Here is a 21,318-nt window from a genome sequence, read left to right as displayed (position 1 = left end):
CAACTTCTGTCTCTATCGGGGATCTGATGTGCAAACTGGGAGGTGGATATGGTTTCACAAAAAATTACCAAGCCGATGCATATAGCCAAGCCAAGCTTGGCTACAGAAATCAACAGAAGCTTATCCTAAATACATAGCAAATCATATTACTAGCTAATCAAATAATTTTAGTGAGCTTATAGTATGCAAAAGATCACATCATCAATCAAAGACAACTACTGCAGCATCTAAATGAAAATTATCTCAGCTGGTGGTTAGAAAAATGGCCTTTGGTCAAACATAGGTTGCATATTTGGAACAAGTTCTGTCATGAGAAGGGATTACTCATGGACCCAAGGTTGATGCTGTCCTCAAGATGCCTACACAGACAAATATGACCAGCTTCAAAGCGTTCTTAGGTTTGTTCAGTTTAATGCCAAGTTTTTGGCCAACTCAGCTTTCTACTATTTCTTAGCCACTGTATTGCATTATGAAGAACTCTTTGAAGTGGGGAGAATTGCAGTAAAGGCTTTTGAACACCTCAAAGAACTGATGTAATCAGATGACATTCTGATTAATATACAAAAATGCCCACTGGCATAGCAACAACACCTCCGATGTTGGAATTGGTGCCATCCTATTTCACTGCTTTCCAGATGGAATTGGGTGCCCAATTTACAATGTGTTCAAGATTTTTGCTGAATTACAATGACACTATAGCCAGATTCAGAGCAAGCACTGGCTATCATCTTCGGCCTGAAGAAAGTTTACCAATACATCTAAGGATGACAATTTACTTTGATAACAGATCACAGGCCACTAATTGGTATGTTCAGAGCATGAAAAGCAACTCTAATTTTAGCTGCCAACACACTGGCATGCTGGGTTTTCTTGCCAGATTACCAGATCAAATTCCAGAAAACAGCTGACTTCATTAACACTGATGCACTGAGCTGTCTGCCTAACAATGATGACTCAAAATTCAACAGGGGAGAAATTGACAATGAATCAGTCATGGTCAGTGCCACTACAAATATCACTCCTGCCAACAATAACTCTCTTGCTTGTGAGTCAGCTAAAGATCTTGTGACAGCTACAATGGTTCAATTTGCTCCAGCAGGGTGGCCACCCATGAAGAGCGACACATTAGTGAAATGCAAGCACTATCGTCAACAAACAGAATCACTGTCAATCAATCATCAGTGGTTGCCTGGTATTGGGTCTCTAAGAAGTGATGCCTGCCAGTCTTCATTGGGAGCCTCACATTGGACACTTCAGCATGCAACTGATGAAGCAACCTGCTAGAACTGTGGTTCACTGGCCCAACATTGATGCAATCTACTGCACAAAAAAAAAAAAAAAAAAAAAAAATATATATATATATATATATATATATATATATATATATATATATATTATATATATATATATTATATATATATATATATATTATATATATATATATATATATATATATATATAAATAAATAAAATAAAATCCCAGAGAAACGACCATGCAATGAACTTTCTTGGAAGTAACTGACTAATTCTAACAGATGCATACTTGAAGTATCCCTGCATTCAAGATATTAAGTCAGTCTTGGCTAAGGCAGCAATTGATACACTAGTGCAGGACTTTGTTAACTTTGAGTATCTTCATATGCTAGTTATGGACAATGCTTCTGCTTTCCTGTCAGAAGAATTTCAGGATTGGTGCAAGGAAAGAGAGTGACTGATGTGCTGCAATGGAGAGAGGGGTGGGTGGACTGTGTGTACCTGGATCTAGAGAAGGCATTTGATAAAAGTACCTCACAGTTGACTTGTATGGAAATTGGAGCATGTTGGAGGACTGAGAGGCAAATTATTAGAATGGATTAAAGAATTTTTGAAGGAAAGATACATGAGAACAGTAGTAATGGACAAGATGTCAAGCTGGAGTGCAGTAGGAAGGAACAACAAGCTATGCCAACATGTTTGCAGATGATGCAAAAATCATGAGAAGAGCGAAAAATGAGGAGTACAGTAGAATATTGCAAAGTACTGGAAATGGGCAATAGTGGCAAAAGGCTATCTTTAAACTATTCCTTGGGAAGTGAACACATTACAAAAGCAAAAGAGGAGAAAGAGTTGGGAGTGTTGATAAAAGACAATCTATCACCTGACAGACATATCAGCAGGATTGTGGAAGAGACATATGGATACCGCACAAGATTAAAGTGGCATTCCATATATGGATGAAGAGATGATGAAAAAACTCATTGAAACCCTGATACATCCAAGACTGGAATATGTGTCAGTAGTATGGTTCCCACACAGAATGAAGGATATACACAAGATTGAGAGAATACAAAGGGCAGCAACCAAACTGGTCCCCAGCCTGGCAGATAAACCATTTGAGGAAGAATTAAAAGTACTGGGTCTGCAAACTTTGAAAGATTAAAGAGAAAGAGGTGACATGAATACAGTGTTCAGGTCCCTAAAGGGGATAGATTGCACTGATACAAGATAACTCCTGATTAACCCCTTCCATACGGTGCCGCACACGTAGGCGTCATGAGGAGCAAGTGGATTCGCGACGCTGCCATATCGGCATCTTGATTATATTTATTGTAGTCGCCCCTGTGTTTTTACATTCTCCCAAATGCGCCCTGAATCCCATTCTCTGTGGTTTTCAAAATTCGCGGGTGAAAGAGAGAACGATCGATATAAGCGGCGACTATATTTTATGATGCGAATATTATTTCATTACGTCATACGGCTGGCATTGGCTGCTGCCCGCGAGATTTAAGTCCCGTATTGAAGTGGTTAAAGATGGGAGGGCTTTAAAAGATGTCATGAAAGTAAATTAAGAAAGACTACATGTCGAAAGGATGTGAAGAAATGCAGTTTTCCATATAGATGAATAAACATGTGGAATAGCTTACAAGGTAATGTAGCCTAAGCTCAGACAGTACATGAATTCAAATCTAAATATAATAACTGGAAATAAAAAAATATTGATTAAGTTAGAACTGTACATGAATTTGAGTCTAGATATGTTAGAAAATTAGAGATTAGGAGACAGGACCTAATAAGCATGGCTCCTTTCCTGTATACTACAATTAGGTACATACACATGTCAAAACTGCTACATATCATCCTGCAACAAATTGATCAGTAGAAACATTTGTCCAAATGTTCAATTAGGCTTCACAAAGTCTAGCCTTCCATTGAGAAAAGTGCTGCAAGAGTTTTTGGTGCAATACTGTCGTACTCCAAACTCCAGTGGATACTCAACAAACTTGATATGAATCTATTCCAACAACTCTGATTTAATTTTTACTCATGCTAACTTTTTGGACCAAAATGGTCCAATTGTTTTAAAATCATTATTCAATATGTTTATATTCTGTAAACTATCTTTTAATAACCCATTCAACCTGCTTAATAAATAAATTTGACATTTATAAGAACAAAATTCATACAAGGATACCCAGGTATGGCTAGGAAAGTTTCCATGTCTGGAAAATATGGAGATAACAAAAATTTTGTACCTCACTGTACATACTCTTCATGATAACCATTATATAATGGGTTCATGTTAGAAAATGTGATGGAAGTTTTAGCATAAATCATATCATTTGTTACTTTTAACATACCTAAATTCATGTACCGGTGAAAGCTGCAGTGTACAGTGAGTTTGTGAAGTATCCAGTGGAGTCTCAGTGCCATCCATAAATCCACTCTCTTCAGAACTCCAAGATTTCCTCAACTTTGACCCAAAATCCCATGAGCCAAATCTCTTACCCTCCCCACCGCCACAATTCATTACATCTGAGTCTGGTGTTATGAGAGAGACATCTGATCCTTCAGTGCTGGGGCTGAAATAAGTGAAAAATAAATATTAATATTCAAATAGAAGAGTATGGAAAACTAATGAAATGCATCATACCCACCTGAACATAATTTATCCACAAATATCCCTAAGTTATGTCAAAAGGCAGCTGACACACACACATATATATATATATATATATATATATATATATATACATACATATACCAATAGTTTTTCCCCCTTACAATGGAGGTAGCTAAAGTCTAAAGTCATAGGCATAAATCCACTCCCACCCATTTCATCCCCACATACTCCATTCTCATTCACCACCCTCCCTCCCTCTTTTCTTGGCTCCTCCTGGATGATGGGTCATTCCTGCATCTCGCCCACTGCCCTGGGTCAGAAGCAATGCAGCAAGACAAAGCACATCCACAGCAAGGCCACTTCACTTAATCGGTGATCCCCCTCTCCATCCCCTCATGCAGAAAAAGAGAAGATGGGGAGAAATCCCTTCAGGTTGCATCAAAATATTATTCATACATACTCCCTTCCATGCATCACAGCATCATCCATACACAACCATTCTCCACTCACCCCTATCTTCTGTCTTCTCCCTTACTTCCTCAACAGACATTCCTATTTTTCCCAATGCCCCTTTTACCCCATCCAACCATCTCATCCTTGGTTGCCCCCTCATGTTCACTCCCTCCACTTCTACCTTCCACATATCTTTTACTAATCTTTCTTCATTCATTATTTCCATGTGTCTAAACCATCTCAATACTCTTTCATCAACCCTATCTCCCAACTCCCTTTCCACCCCCACTCTCCATGTTTCTCACTCTATCCAGCCTAGTAACCCCTACCATACTTCTCAGGCATTTCATCTCAAACACATTTAAACTTTCTCTTCCAGTAAAGCCAAGTGTAGTGTGAACTATAGCAGACAAACACATAACACCTTCTACCTTGATTTCTATGTTGTTTACACTTCAAATTATAAAACTGGATCGGTTTATTCATAAAAAAGTATTCCAAGGTAATCCATATACAGTGAGACCTCTCATTAATGGTCATTAATTAGCTGTGTTTGCGGTGTTTTCGCTGTGGTTTTGGTGCTGTTGTTTAATGTGTGCAATCACTATGCCACCCAAAAACCACTCCAAAACACCAAAAACACAGCGAAAACACCACAAACTCAGCTAATTAACGTCCGTTAATGAGAGGTCTCACTGTATATAAAAAATTGCATTTACATAGATGTACGAGGATCGTTCTAAAAGTAATGCCTATCTTTTAACTTAAAAAGTTAAAGAGCTATGAAGACAGGAGTGGCACCATTAAAACGAACGACCTTTTGTGCTCCAGAATTTATTTTTCTACGTAGTCACCACCATTATCAATGCACTTTTGCCAGCGATGAACGAGAGCCTTGATGCCTCGGTTGTAAAAGTCAGCGCCTGCCAAGGCAGTCCATTTTTTCACGGCTGCAATTATGGCATTGTTGTCGGGGAAACACTGCCCACGTAATGCGTCCTTCAGAGGCCTGAACAAGTGGAAGTCTGACAGTGTCAGGTTGGGACTAAACAGTGGGTGAGACAGCACCGTCACACATTCTGTGGTCTTCAAACTTGTGTGTGACCTGGTGTTGTCGTGTTGCAAATGGAATGTTTCCCTTTTCTCTGGCCTTACATGGGCAATCTGGGCCTTCAGCTTGGTCAATGTTTCAACATAACGGTCAGAGTTGACAGTCGCTCCTGGTTCCAAGAAATCCAGGAGGATGATGCCCTTCCTGTCCCAGAAGACAGTGCACATCAGTTTGCCTGTAGATGTCTACATCTTGAACTTCTTTGCTGGGGAGTGTGAGTGGGTGCCATTCCATCGACTGCCGTTTGGACTCCAGCTTGTAGTGGTGACATCATGTCTCATCACCAGTGATGATGCGGTCCAAGAATCTTTCACCTTCGGCTTTGTATCAATCCAACAAGTCCTGACAGACATCCCGTCGGTGGTCATTTTGGTCCTGCGTGAGCATTCGTGGAACCCACCTAGCACACACTTTGCTGTATCCTAGGGATGACAACATCATTTCCAGTGCACTGACACCCACATCCAACTCTACATGCATTTCATTCACCATTATCCGCTGATCAGCGCGGATGAGTTGATCGAGGCGCACTTTGTTTTCTGGGGTGGTGGCTGTGCATGGGCGTCCAGAGTGCACTTTGTCACTCGCATCTCTGTTGCCACTCTGAAATCGACGAACTCATCTCCTAACTGTGCTGACATCAACTGCATTGGCGTCGTAAACATTCACCAGGCGCCAGTGAATATTGATTGGTTCAATTTTTTTTGCATGGAGGAATTCAATGATGCATCTCTGCTTCTGATGCACGACCATGACAGGGATTGCTTTCTTAGAGTGTCACACCATCAATATCTACAACAGAGATGAAACTTTCAGGTCATGAGTGCATCAGTTCAGTCATCATAACATTGCAATTTGCAATCCCCTCAGGCGGAATAAAAAAATAGGAGGCATTACTTTTGGAACAACCCTCGTAATATACAGAAAAGGAGCTGTTCTTTTGCAGTTTCATTTTTTCCCTCTCTATCAAATCTACATACATATACCAAGGCTTTTTCCCCCTTACAAGGGAGGTAGCCAAAATGGAAAAGGCATAAAATCATTCCCACCCATTCCATCCCTGAATACACTCCACACCCCTCCACCCTCCCTCTTATCTTAGCACCTCAAATCTAACTTTAAATTTATTTTTGTTTTATATCATATGGAAAACTGTATCATATAAACTGTTTTATATCATATGGAAAACATATGTTTTATATCATATGGAAAACTGTCTTGATATTCTTCAGAACTTCAATTTGTTCCCATGACCTTACAATGTACTACCAACCCCAAGATATTTTTTTCTTTCAATTTCATCCACTCTCTTCATCAAACCCTCAGCAAGTAGGCCTTTGAATATTTTGGGTTACATTAAGCAGGGAATGAAAAAGTGAGGGTGGAGGAAAATCATAGAGTAGAGAAAGCAAGTAAATGTCTGAGTGAATGAAAAGTGTTAAGAAATATAGGTTTCTGCAAATAAATAAAAGTTGTGGCTTTGAAACTGGTTTTGGAGAAGTGTTTGTAACTGGTGACTGCATGCACCACCAACAGAAAAAAAAAAAAAAAAAAAAAAAAAAAAAAAATAAAAATAAAAATAAAAAAAAAAAAAAAAAAATAATAATAATAATAATAATAATAATAATAATAATAATAAAAATAATAATAATAATAATAATAATAATTATAATAATAATAATAATAATAATATACCTACAAGAATAAAAGCTCACAAAAAAACTCCATCAGATACGTTAAAGACAACTCTACAGTGTTCCTTCACTCTAGCAAGAAGGACAATTCCATTAATTGGAAAAATGCTGCAATTATTTATAAATCCCATTGTAGTTTCAGAAGAAAAATAATAAAATCCTAACTTATAAAACACTTCCCCAATTTTGACACTACTAAAAATCAATGACCACTAGATTACATTACTTGGATGGTAGTTAACAAATTAATCTCAAAAGCTTCTGGATCTGACCCAAACAACTGTCAATTGTATGCTTGACCTCACCAAGGGCATGTGAAAAGAACATGAGAAAGACAGTTGAAGCTGTGCATAGTATCAATAGTGAAAGCAACAATGACAAGAGATGGATTCATCTAATTTTGAAGGCAGCAAGTGTAATAATAATTAACTCGGTCAATAGAGAACCTTATACAACTAATCTCTCATTGCTTGATGGGTTCCCTCTCCCTACGAGTATAAAATTGTGATATAAATGTAGTGCAGCCAGTCCTCTCCAGAAGACCATAGTGGTCACAACATTAGGACAATAAATTTATTCCTAATCCATCTTCTTTTACCCTTCCCCAACCTAATACTTTCTTGTCTTAAATACTTTATATATAGTATGGATAGTATGGAAATCACTGTAGACAAAATAAGGAATGCCCTGCAAAAGCTCAAGAGGAACAAATCACCTGGACCCGATGGGATACATCCAAGGGTAATTAAGGAACTGATGGAGGACTTACTGGAACCACTGAGAATTATATATAACAGCTCATTGCAGGACGGAGTGGTACCCGAGGACTGGCGTATTGCCCATGTCACGGCCATCTACAAGAAAGGCAACAAATGCGATCCAGGAAACTACAGACCTGTCAGCCTAACAAGTGTCCTATGCAAGGTTATGGAGTCACTGTTGCGGGAGGAGATAATTAGACATGTGAAGGAGAATAAGTTATTTAGTGAGAAACAGTTTGGCTTCATTTCTAGGAGATCAACTACACTACAGTTAATAAAGGTACTGGATGACTGGACTGAGGCAATGGATGAAGGGTTGGCTGTGGATGTGGTATATTTGGACTTTATGAAAGCCTTTGACCAGGTACCACGTAAACGTCTGATGGAAAAAATATCAAGCTACAGGGTAGAAGGAAAAATATTAAGATGGATTCAGAACTTTCTAACAGGGAGAAAACAGAGGGTGTTGATAAATGGAGAGGCTTCTAGATGGAAGGAAGTAACAAGCGGAGTCCCGCAGGGCTCTGTTCTTGGCCCCACGGTCTTTGTAATATTCATCAATGACCTGCCAGAAGCAGCAGTGAATGGAAGTAAAGTGTATCTATATGCAGATCACACTATGATATACAGGACAATACAAACCACTGAAGACTGTGATAGGTTACAGTGGGACCTGGACGAACTCAAAGAATGTACAGAGAGGTGGCTCCTAAGTTTTCATCCAGAGAAGAGCAAGTATATGAGGATAGGGAGGACCACAATGGAAGAGAAGGGTTATAGTTTGTACGGTAACATCAGTAAGACAAGAAATGAAAAAGACATAGGGGTGATCATAGATGATAAACTAAATTTCTCCAGTCACTTGGCAGAAAAGATCAATAAAGCCAATATGTTAGTAGGGCTAATCAGAAGGACCTTCCAACATTTAGAACCATACATTCTCAAGCCTCTGTACATGGCTCTTGTAAGGCCTCACTTGGAGTACGCCAACCCGGTGTGGAGTCCCCATCTGGTGAAGGCTTTGGAGGCTGTGGAGAATGTACAGCAGAGAGCAACTAAATTAATGCCATCCCTCAAGGAGTTATCTTACGAAGAGAGACTGAGGAAGTTGAATTTGCCCACTTTTTGTACTGGATGTAATATATAAAAGTGCTCTGCTTCATTAGTTTCTTTTTCCAAGTGGTCTACTTTGAATATATATATACGGTAATACGCATTAATGGAAATGCACCCCAGATTTTTCGGTAACACACTACCTGTCCAGTGGTAATGCACCCAGCTCTGTATAATATGCATTGGTGGAAATGCACCCCAGACTTTTCAGTAACACACTACCTGTCCAGTGGTAACACACACAGCTCTGCAGTTTTGAGACCTCAACTTGCTCAAGATGTTGAGGCATGTTGATAAAAAAGTCACTCAAATCACTGTTTTTACATTAAGGATTGAAAAAGTTGGGTGAACTGTTAATGAGTAGCAATCACTGTTTTTACATTAAGGATTGAAAAAGTTGGGTGAACTGTTAATGAGTAGCTTCATGAACCATTGCAAGTTATCACAAACAGGGCTGTGGGCTGACCGAAATGCCATGGGGGGGGGGGGGTCAGTAAACTGGGGAGAGTCTGGAGGGTAAAGACTGAAGTATCACTCCCTAAATTCAACTAGCATGCAAGCCTGTATTCCAGTCAAAATGTAACACATTAGAACATAGCGTATTGCAAAGCTGTCTGTTATGCATTGTGCATACATAAATGTGCAACATGAAAAGAGTGCAAGAGTGGGATTCTCTCTGTTGCAAATGCTGGGCGGTCTAGGGGTCCTCCCCCCCAAAGAAAAAAAAATAGGGTTTCTAAATAGGGTATCTAAGGTCCAGAAATACATTATGTAATTATGAAACATTAAATAAAAAATAAAATAAAAAAAAGTGTGGGCTGTAGTTTTCACATGTGAAAACATTATTCTTCCTATCATACATTATTTTGTCATAAGTTTCATACATTTTACATTTATAATCCCTCTCCAGGTACATTATTTTCCTCTAAACACATTGATTTAGCAGTACCCAATGAAGGGACCTGTAGTTTCGTTTGCGTGAGTAGTGTACTGGTGGGGTAGTTACCAGAAAATGCGAGTAAAAAATTAATAAATTCCAGGGGGGCAGTTATCCCCTCCACAGATGGGGGGGGGGGGTAACTGCACCAGACTCTGACCACATTCTGCTGCTAACATGAAACAAAGTAGGCCAAGTTAGTAAACTTTCAATAACGTTTATTTTTATGCCCTCGTGTAGAATGTTGCTGTTTTTGCCAGGGCGATAAAATGGTGCTCTGAAATGTCCAAAACATGGAATATTATATTCCATGTTTTGGACATTTCAGAGCACCATTCATCGCCCTGGAAACAGCAGTTAAACATCTACACGAATAATCTACATGAATAATATTCAACAATTGCCCTACTGCACAGCCGCTTTTCCATTACGTACAGAGGCATATGCCTTAGTAGTTAGTCACTAAATGTGCCACTGTAGTCTACTTCCAGTTAAGTCTTTTTAACTTTGACTTTTCACCTTCGCTACTTTCACTATCACTACGATTTGTCTCCTGCTCAAATTTGCGTTTCTGACGCTTGTTGCAACCAAATTCACAACACTGACCAGTTCTTATCCATAACCAAGACACGCGAGTTGTCACGACACGGAATCGATCAAAATACGCGGGCTCTACTTTTTGCGGATGGACAACACAATGTTGTCGATCCAGTCTTTCTTTGAGATCAATGGGTGGTTGGCGATGGTCGTTCGCATCAGTGTCAATTGTGAGTTTGTTTTGTTTTGCAATCGTATACACAAATATAAACATACACTTGATTGCGATGACGTCATAATATAGCACATGACACGTGTTTTTTTCAAGGTTTGTCTAGGCCACGGATTTGAGAATGAGCAAAATATTACGTTATAATATGACAGTTACATTTACAGATATACGTGGTTGCACATCACACAATCCACGAGTAAAATTAAAGTAAATGAAACAAAAAATAGGAATTCAAGGCATACTGTTGGAATGGGTGAAGAATTTCTTAACTGGGAGAAAAATGAGAGTGGTACTTAGAGACAAAAATTCGAAATGGGAAGATGTGAAAAGTAGCGTCCCACAAGGCTCTGTTTTGACTCCTTTAATGTTTGCCATATACATAAATGATATGGATGAGGGAGTAAATTGTTAAAAGAACTTTTTTTTGCTGACGATGCCAAATTACTAGAGTAAGAACAGAAGAAGATTGCAGATCGCTGCAAGATGACCTGGATAAAATATGGGAATGGAGTCAGAGATATGAGATGAACTTCAACATTAAAGAATGTAGCATAATGTAATTTGGAAAAAGTAAAAGTAGAGTTTCGGGACAATATAAAATTGGAAACAAGGAAGTCAAAAAAGTAAACTCAGAAAGGGATCTAGGAGTAATCATCTCAAGTGACTTGACACCTGACAAACATGTAGATAAATTATTTGCAGAGACTTAAAACTTATTAAGATCAATGAAAGTGGCCTTCGACTACATAGATGAGGAGATGGTTAAAAAAAATAGTTGTTACACTGTTAAGACCGAAATCAGAATATGCTGTATCAATGTGGGCACCTAGCACAAAAAAAGAATATAAGAAAATTAGAAAGAATCCAAAGAGCAGCGACAAAAATGGCACCTACACTGTCAAATCTGACATATGAACAAAGATTGGAGAAATTACAGTTGTCAACACTAGAACAGAGAAGGGAAAGAAGCGATTTGTTGACCATTTTCAGAATTATGAAAGGGATGGAAGTTCTCGATAGAGACGACTTATTAAAGTGGGACAGAAGAGAAGCAAGAGGACACGAAAATAAACTAAAGAAATACAGTTACGGAAGAGACCTGAAAAAAATAGCTTCCCACATAGAGTGATCGATGTCTGGAACAAACTGAACAGAGAAACAGTGAATGCCAGAACTATACACGATTTGAAGAACAAACTGGATGTGGAGATACGAAAACGGGTCATACGAGCATAGCTCTCGTCCCGTAAAACACAACTAGGTAAATACGAGGATATAGTTTCGAGTACCCTAATCATATATTTTCAGTAGTTTTGACGGAAAAATGTGATGTAGCAAGGGAGGGGTAGCCTCAATATAAAATATAATTATGCTAAAATGCTTCACTTTGACATGTACTTTAACGTTTACAGAACCTTCTTCTAAAAGACAAGGAGGAAATACTAATAATTTACCATGTCGTGTGCATAGGCTGTAAATATAACTCCATTTAAACCCATATCACCAAATAACTGAGGCAAGAGAATAGTTATTAGATGACGTTCGTGAATTCATGAAATTTCATAAACCTGCATTGCTTGAAAAGAGGGGAGACCCGCTCCAGGGGAAAAAATCCCTTGTCCCCATGTAAGCAAGGTCAATGATTAGTTTCATTTAGTAACACATGAATCATTATGGTGCATAACAAGTCTATCACTATACGATTCAGGAACACTTACGTGCACAACGAGGCGCTCACAGAAATTATGCGAACTTCTTTTAGTTCTTGAACTGTTTTGGCTTACGAATCAAAAAGGCTCCCTAGTACACGTGCCTGATAAAGGTCCGTTTTTTAAGTATCATTTCACCAAAGCGCGATTAGCTCCGGTTTGGGCTGTGTTGACACTCGCGCAAACGGTCAGTAAAGAAACATTGACATAACTTCATTCTGTTAGGGACGATGCTGATAAAACCTACAGCACATTTATCTCTCTCATGTTTATTTACATGCAACGTGTATATATATATATATATATATATATATATATATATATATATATATATATATTATATATATGTGTGTGTGTGTGTGTGTGTGTGTGTGTGTGTGTGTGTGTGTGTGTGTTCTCTCTGTTTCAAGAAATCATCGATCGAATAATATGACCCTTTTTTAAAGTTTCTGGGTGGTCCCAATCACAACCTATGGTGGTAGCAATGCTAAATACTTACACAATGTAGTCCCATAGCAACCAGAGCACACGGCTCAAGAGGCGCTCCGTCCCGGAACCTGAGATTGCTGCAAGCAGGATCAGAGTCAGCATGGCGCCTCTTGACGTCTGCCACCCTCACGAAGCAGCCCCGCTAATTTTAGGCTGAACCGCCTCACTCTGGGCAGTCTCCATTCCCATACGTACGCGTGCTCGTGTAAAATCCCACCCTCTACACATACACACACACACACACACACAAACACATACATTATTGTTTCGTTGACATACATCAACATACTGAATGATATAGGCAGAGGATTACAAATGACTGCAGTAAGACCTACATAAGTTTATGGATAAATTCATAAGGAAATGAAAAGTCGTACAAAATTTGAAAATGGATCTAAGCAAGACGAAACCGTCACGAAATTGTGCAATAAAAATTATTCAATAATCACAAAAGCGAATGTTTGTGTTTGTATATATGTATATATATATATATATATATATATATATATATATATATATATATATATATGTGTGTGTGTGTGTGTGTGTGTGTGTATACATACATATATATACATAAATATGTGTGTGTGTGTGTACATATATATATATATATATATATATATATATATATACATATATATATATATACATATATATATACATATATATATATATATATATATATATATATATATATATATATATATATATATATATATATGCTAGTCCATTGTGACAAGTTGATGAAGGTGGAAAAAGAAGTCACGGGTCTAGTTCCGAGTTCCTGAGTTTATTCCTGACCGGTTTCTCTCTATGCTTCTTCAGAGGAATGTGACTGGAGTGAAGCTGGCGCTATACATAATCTGAGTAGGACCGCGTTCCCTCCTTGGAGGTGGGTTCCGTTTGGTTGTACAATGGTTTATAGTTTTAATACAGTGTACAGTAATTTTTGTGATGTTATTAAAAATGCAGCTCCGGTGTGTGTGGAATGTTGACCGAGGGTGTAACAGTGTAAGTGAAGTGAGTGGTGTAAAAATGTGGGAATCCCAAAAAAGTGCCATAAGATAACTTATAGTATAAAAAAATAATATAAAGATAAATACCCAGACAAATAGAATAAAATAAAATAAAATGAAATAAAATTAAAATAATGTGTTAATTTAAAGTGACATGACATCACATCGCATATTGTTGTATGACATAATGTTATAAAAATATATATGGTATAGTTTTACATATGGTACTGCAAATAATAAATGAATAAATGAATAATAGTATAAATAACATATTCGAACATATTCGGACAGAATGAAAATAATAATGATAATAATGAAAATCCATGTGAACAAGTTGTATAGACACGGTAAAGGAAACATGGACTGGAGGTGAAGCTTCACCTCCAGTCCATCTTTCCTTTACCGTGTCTATACAATGATAATAATGTGATAGTTTGGAGTGGGCAACGTTCTATTTGACACATCATTGTATGACATAAGATATAGATTAATTAATACATAAGATAATGCAATATGAGCAAAGCAAATGAAACAAAATGAAAACTAATAATGAACAAATAGATGAAAATAAAAATAAAAATATATAATAAAAAATAAAAATAATAATAAAAATAAATCTCATCGTATCTGTTGTATGACATAAGATATAATAAGTAGTAATATAATTTAATTTTTACCTAAAATAATGCAATATAAAATGAAACAAGAATAAAACAATGAATAAATAAATGCAAATGATAAAATATAATAAAAACAAAAATGTATAAATATATAAAAATACTAAGTGACCGGCCTCAAGCCCTCAACCCAGGCTTTCATTTGCTTTGCTCATATTGCATTATCTTATGTATTAATTAATCTATATCTTATGTCATACAATGATGTGTCAAATAGAACGCTGCCCACTCCAAACTATCACATTATTATCATTATTATTATTATTTTTATTCTGTCCGAATGTTATTTATACTATTATTCATTTATTTATTTATTATTTGCAGTATCATATGTAAAACTATACCATATATATTTTTATAGCATGTCATACAACAATATCCGATGTGATGTCATGTCACTTTAAATTAACACATTGTTTTCATTTTATTTAATTTTATTTTATTTTATTCTATTTGTCTGGGTATTTATCTTTATATTATTTTATACTATAAATTATCTTATGGCACATTTTTGGGATTCCCACATTTTTACACCACTCACTTCACTTATACTGTTACACCCTCGGTCAACATTCCACACACACCGGAGCTGTATTTTTGATAACATCACAAAAATTATTGTACACTGTATTAAAACTATAAACCATTGTACAACCAAACGGAACCCACCTCCAAGGTGGAAACGCGGTCCTACTCAGACTATGTATACCGCCAGCTTCACCCCCAGAGTCACATTACTCTGAAGAAGCATAGAGCGAAACCGGTCAGGAATAAACTCAGGAATTAGACCCGTGACTTCTTTTTCCACCTTCATCATATATATATATATATATACATACATATATATATATATATATATATATATATATATATATATATATATAATTACAAGGAGGTAGAAAAAAAAAGTCATAAAAAACACTCCCACCCATTTCATCTCCAACATACTCCACTCCCGTCCACCCTCTTATCTTGGCACCTCTTGGATGACGGGTCATCCCTGCATCTTGTCCACTGCCCTGGGTCAGAAGCAGTGTCGCAAGTTACAGCACATCCACAGCAAGGCCGTTTCGTTAAATCGGCGACCCCCCCCTCTCTCCGTCCCCTCGGAGACGATGGGGGAGAAATCCCTTCGGGCTGCATCAATTTGTTCCTCATACATACTCCTTCAACCCCCACCCCTTATGCATCACAGCATCATCCATACACAACTATTCTCCATTTATCCGTATCTTCTGTCCTCTCCTTTCCTTCCTCAACAGACATTCCCCTCTTTCACCTCATTTACCCCATCTATCCATCTCATCCTAGGTCGCCAACTCATGTTCACTCCTTCCACCTCTGCCTTCCACTCCTCTTTTACTAATCTTTCTTCACTCATTCTTTCCATGTGTCCAAACCATCCCAATACTCTTTCATCAACCCTATCTCCCAACACCCTTTCCACCCCCGTTCTCCTCCTCACGTCCCATACAGTGCTGTCGGCACAATCACTTCTTCATACAATCTCCTCTTAGTATCCATTCCAAATGTCTATTTCTCACTACACTTTTTAATCCCCCAAGGCATTTACTAGCTTCTCTCAATCTACATTCTAGCTCCACCCCCACTCCTCCCTTTCCCGCCACGTTCGCACCCAAGTATCTAAAAGTATCCACTTCCCCCAGTTTCTCTCCCATAATACTCACTTCCAGTCTGCTGCCACTTTCACCCCTTGTACATCTCATCACCTTACTTTTACCCGCATTTATATTCAAATTCCTTCTTTCGCACACCTTCCCAAACTCTGTCACTAACTTCCTCAATCCCTCCTCTGATCCTGCTACAAGTTTATCTCCCACTTCTCCCTACTTTCGTTAGCCATTTCCAATCCTTGACCCACTACCCTTGCATTTACCTCTCGCACCACACCATCCATGTATAAATTGAACAGCCAGGGCAAAATAACACATCCCTGACGAAGTCCCACCTTTACCTCAAACCACCCACTCTCTCAATTTCTAATCCTAACACAAACTCTACTACTCTCGTAAAAACTCTTGACTGCTCTTAAAATATTTCCTCCTACCCCATACAATTGCAATACCTCCCACAGTGCCTTCCTTCTACCCTGTCGTAAGCCTTTTCCAGATCCATGAAAGCCCAAAATACATCCTTACCTTTTCCCTATAGCTTTCTCACATATCAGTCTTACCACAAAAATCTGACCTACGCAACCCCTACCTGCCCTAAACCCACACTATTCCTCACCAATTTCTTCCTCTGTTCCTCTCCTAATCCCCTCCCATAAGCCTTCACAACTACACTTAACAAACTGAACCCTCTGAAACTACTACACACACTTATTTGTTTTTCCCTTGTAAAGCAGAACTATACAGACACTTCTCCAGTCCTCCGCCACTCTACCCTCTCTTAAACAAACATTAAATAACCTCACCAGCCAGTCCACCATCACTGTACCTCCTTTTTTCAGACATTCTGCATGGCATCCAAATAAATAGAAGAATTAAAAAGACAGTTTAAGAGAAGTAAAGGATGAGAATGAAGAATTAAATAGGAATAATAGAATAAAAAGCCTATAGCAAATGAGGTAAGAGGTTGAAAAAAAGTACACGAGAATAATAAAATTGAATTTAGAGATAGAGTGAAACAACAGATGAAAGAACAAAGGACACAGTTATTAAAGTGATGAGGGAGAAGAAAAATATAGTGAGAGACTTTGTGGATAAAAAGAAATGTATAATTATATTTGGGATGGAAGAGAAGTATAATCCAAATAGGACAAGAATAAAGGAGAATGAAAAAGTAAATAAGATATTAGAAGTAGTTCAAGAAGATGAACCAGAAACAGGGAAAGAAACTGAAGAAATATATAGACTAGGGAAATACAATACAGATAAGACCAGGCCAATTAGGGTTAAATTCAGGTCACAAACAACAGCAGAGAATATCTTAGCAAAACCAAGGAAATTAGCAAAAAGTGATCAATATAAACAGGTATGGATAAAAAGAGATATATAAAGAGGAAAGGCAGGATGAGAAAGCAAAAAGACTGGAAGGTAAGGGAAAAAACGAGAAAAGAACAGTCAGAAAAAGAGAAATTCTATTGGAGAGTAGTGGATATGAAAGTGAGGAGATGGTCCATAGCAGAGAAAAACGGAAGGAAAACAGAAAACACGATGGAAGTAGCAGAAAATTAAGTGTCTTACACAAACATAGATGGCCTAATAACAGGCTTGAATGATTACCTGAAGAGAAAAGAACCGGACATAATGGGAATTGTAGAGACAAAATTGAAAGGTCCACTACCACCCAACTGTGTATGACATGGTGCATATAATTATTGGATTAGAAACAGAGAGGTAAAACAAGGGGGTGGAGTTATGCTCCTGACTAAGAAGGATATGAATGTGAGGAATGTCACATGTGGAAAGAATAGAGATGATTATGATGGAAGTGGAGGACAGGGATGGGAAGAGCAGGAAGTTTGTGATGAATTATGTGCCTCCTCAAACGGCTTCATGGGAACAGAGAGGACACAAAAATATGTTAGACACAAGGATAACACAAAATAAGCTAATGGAAGGTGGAGGAAGAATAGTTATAATGGGCGACTTTAATTGTAAAGAAATCTGCTGGGAAGAGATGACAGTGAAGGGTGGAGATGACCTATGGGAAAATGTACTACTTTATATGATTATAGAACATACAATGACACAATGGATACAAGAGAATACTAGGTATAGAAATGAGGAAGAACCATCGAGACTGGACCTAAAAATCACATCAGAACCTGAAATAGTGGACAAGATTGAATACAAGACACCAATAAGTAAAAGTGACCACATATTGCTTGGACTGGAACTAAATGAGGGAAAATACATGAAAAAAACGAATAATATAGAAAGGGAGGATTGATGTATGGAAAAACAAATTTTGATGAAATATGAGAATTCTTTCAAAAAGCAGACTGGGAAAGGATACACAAGGAGGAAACAAACAGTAGAAGAGAAATGGAATATCTTTACAAAAATTTATAAAGAAGGAGTGGATAAGTATGTTCCAAGACAAAAACAAGAAAAAGGATATGTAAAGTGCTGGTACAACAAAATATGTAGGGAGTTAAAAGACAAAAGGGATATAGCTTGGATAAAATGGAAAGACAAAAGACCTGAAAAATGGAAAATATATAGTATAGAAATGAATATGTACAAGTGTATAGTAAAGAAAAGAGAAAATACGAAAGATATATCATAGAAAAATGTAAAGATCAACCAAAACTATTTGATAGATTTGTAAACAACAAACTGAAAAACAAACAAGAATTAGAGAAACTACAAGGAAGAGTTGAATACACAAAGGAAATAGAAATGGCAAAAATTATGAACAAGCATTTTAAATCGGTGTTTACGAGGGAGAACATACAACTTAGAGATGTCGAGTGGAAGGAGAAAGTCCCTCCTATGAAAGAGATAGAAGTAACAAGGAAAAAATGATGAAACACTTGAGTAATCTTGATGTCAGAAAATCGCATGGACCAGATGAAATGGCAGACTAGATTCTGAGAGAATGCAGGAACGAACCAACAGACAAAATACATAGTCTAATAAGCAGTTCATTGAAAGAAGGAATAGTCACAGAAGATTGGAAAAGAGCAAATATAGTACCAATGTATATAGGGGGAAACAAGGAAGACCCTACTAACTCCAGACCGGTCTCTCTTAAAAGCACGATAGCTATAATTTGTGAAATAATTATGAAAATTAGATGGGTAAGGCATTTGAAAAAAGTACTAAAGGCAATTTGGATATAGACAAGTTCGATCATTCGTCACAAACTTAATGTGCTTCTATTCAAGGCTAATATATGTAATACAAGAAAGAGATGGATGGGCTGATTGTGCATTTCTAACCTGAAAAAAGCTTTTGATAAGGTACCATATAAAAAATTGCTAAATAATTTAGAATCTGCAGGAGAAATACTGGGTAAACCGCTGAAGTTGATAGAAGACTTCATGCATGAAAGAAAAATGAGAGTGGTGATAAGAGACAAACATTCTATTTGGGATGAAGTGATTAGTGGAGTTCCACAAGGAACAGTTCTAGCCCCAATAATGTTTGCTATATATATTAATGATATGGATAAAATAATTGAAAGTTATATGAGCTTTGCGGACGATGCAAAATTGTTGAAAAAGTGAACACTGTAGAAGATTGTGGGTTGCTGCAGAGTGATCTCAATAAAGTATGGGAGTGGAGTAGGAAGTGGGAGATGGAATTCAATATTAAGAAGTGTAGTATAATGGAATTTGGAAGAAGCAAAAAAGAATAGTGGGATCATATAAATTGGGAGAAGAAGAAATTAAAAAAGTAGAAAATGAGAAGGACCTGGGAGTCATTATTATGAATAATATGTCACCTGAGAAACATAAAAAAAAAAAAAAAATGGAGAAACTTATAATTTAATAAGAACAATCAAAGTGGCATTTACATATCTGGACGAAGAAATGGTGAAGAAAACACTAGTCACTTTGATAAGACCAACATTGGAGTATGCAGCAACTATGTGGTCACCAAGTACAAAAAATATATATAACAAAACTTGAAAGAATACAAAGAGCAATTACGAAATTGGCACCAACACCCTCAGTTCGAGTCGTCGTGCAGGTCACACCTACTCCTTAACGCTCCCTACGTGTAACTAATAACAGCACAATGGCCACCAGGAAGAGCAACAAGAAACTGGAAGATATGGTGGAGACTTTACTCAAGGCCAGAAAAGAAGATAAAATATCCAATGAGCAAGCCAGAAAAGAAGACCGACAGTTCCTGAGATCGACTGTCGTCGAGCTAAAAGACCTGATCACCCGACAACAGCAGGAGATATCGGACTTGAGATCGACAGTGGGAACCCTTCAAGCTAGAGTGGACGATTTGGAACAATACACGAGGAAAGAGGACATCATTATTAGTGGGTTAAAGGTTGTGAAGTCGTATTCAGATATTGTGAAAGGTGATTCTGACTTTAGTGAGGACAACAGTGGACGAAATATTGTGGAGAATCAAGTGATTGAAACTGAGTAACAAGGGCATACAGATCAGACACTGAGATTTCGGCTTGCCATACACTAGGAAAACGATTTATATCAAGGAAGACGAAAGTACATGTATTGAAGAACGCAAAGAAACTGAAGGGGACGGGCATTTACGTGAACGAGCATTTGACAAAATGGAACGGAGAGATAGTCAGAGCAGCACGCGACCTGAGGAGGCAATGGGAAGCTACTATCGACCTGGACCAGGGACTGCAAGGTGAATAGCAATGACCAAAAGGTATTTCAGGTGAGTATCCTTGATCAGTTATCCGACATTTAAATTATAACTTTAGTTTTTTTAACATGGTTATCTTCTTGATCTGCTAATTCTTTAAGTTTTTAAATATTTTACCATAACCATGATCACTTCTACCAACACAAACCTAAACGAAACAAATACCTGTTCTTCCTGCCAAACCTTTGTCCCAAAGAATCACCTGAAATGTTCAATCTGTCACCATTTACTCCACTTTATGTGCGTAAATGTTCCAGCAAATACTGTCAAACATAACCATAATATATTCAAAAACTGGTTCTGCTCAGATTGTTCAATAATATTTCCCTGTCATGCATCGTCCAACACAGAAAATGTAGTTTATTCCTCAACATATGCAA

General features: G+C 37.5%; 2 protein-coding genes across 9 annotated transcripts in view; one reads left to right on the top strand and one right to left on the bottom strand.

Moving 5' to 3' along the window:
* Positions 1-21,318, bottom strand: part of LOC143027610 (uncharacterized) — a 327,317-nt gene that overhangs the window by 112,747 nt on the left and 193,252 nt on the right. For all 8 annotated transcript variants that reach the window (XR_012966618.1, XR_012966619.1, XR_012966621.1 and 5 more), the window contains one exon: positions 3,618-3,839. Coding sequence is in view for 3 of the 8 variants with exons in the window: in XM_076188969.1 (XP_076045084.1) it covers positions 3,618-3,839 (222 nt within the window). In the remaining 5 variants the exon portion in view is untranslated. The remainder of the gene's footprint in view (positions 1-3,617; positions 3,840-21,318) is intronic.
* LOC143027614 (uncharacterized) overlaps positions 17,116-21,318 on the top strand; it is a 146,371-nt gene continuing 142,168 nt past the window's right edge. Inside the window, exon 1 of the mRNA XM_076188977.1 lies at positions 17,116-20,950. Coding sequence (XP_076045092.1) covers positions 20,324-20,692 — 369 coding nt within the window. The 5' untranslated portion in view covers positions 17,116-20,323 and the 3' untranslated portion in view covers positions 20,693-20,950. The remainder of the gene's footprint in view (positions 20,951-21,318) is intronic.

Source organism: Oratosquilla oratoria, chromosome 8 (assembly GCF_046742065.1).
Source record: "Oratosquilla oratoria isolate Oo_2021 chromosome 8, ASM4674206v1, whole genome shotgun sequence".
Taxonomy (NCBI): domain Eukaryota; kingdom Metazoa; phylum Arthropoda; class Malacostraca; order Stomatopoda; family Squillidae; genus Oratosquilla; species Oratosquilla oratoria.
This window is presented reverse-complemented; position numbering and strand designations above follow the sequence as displayed.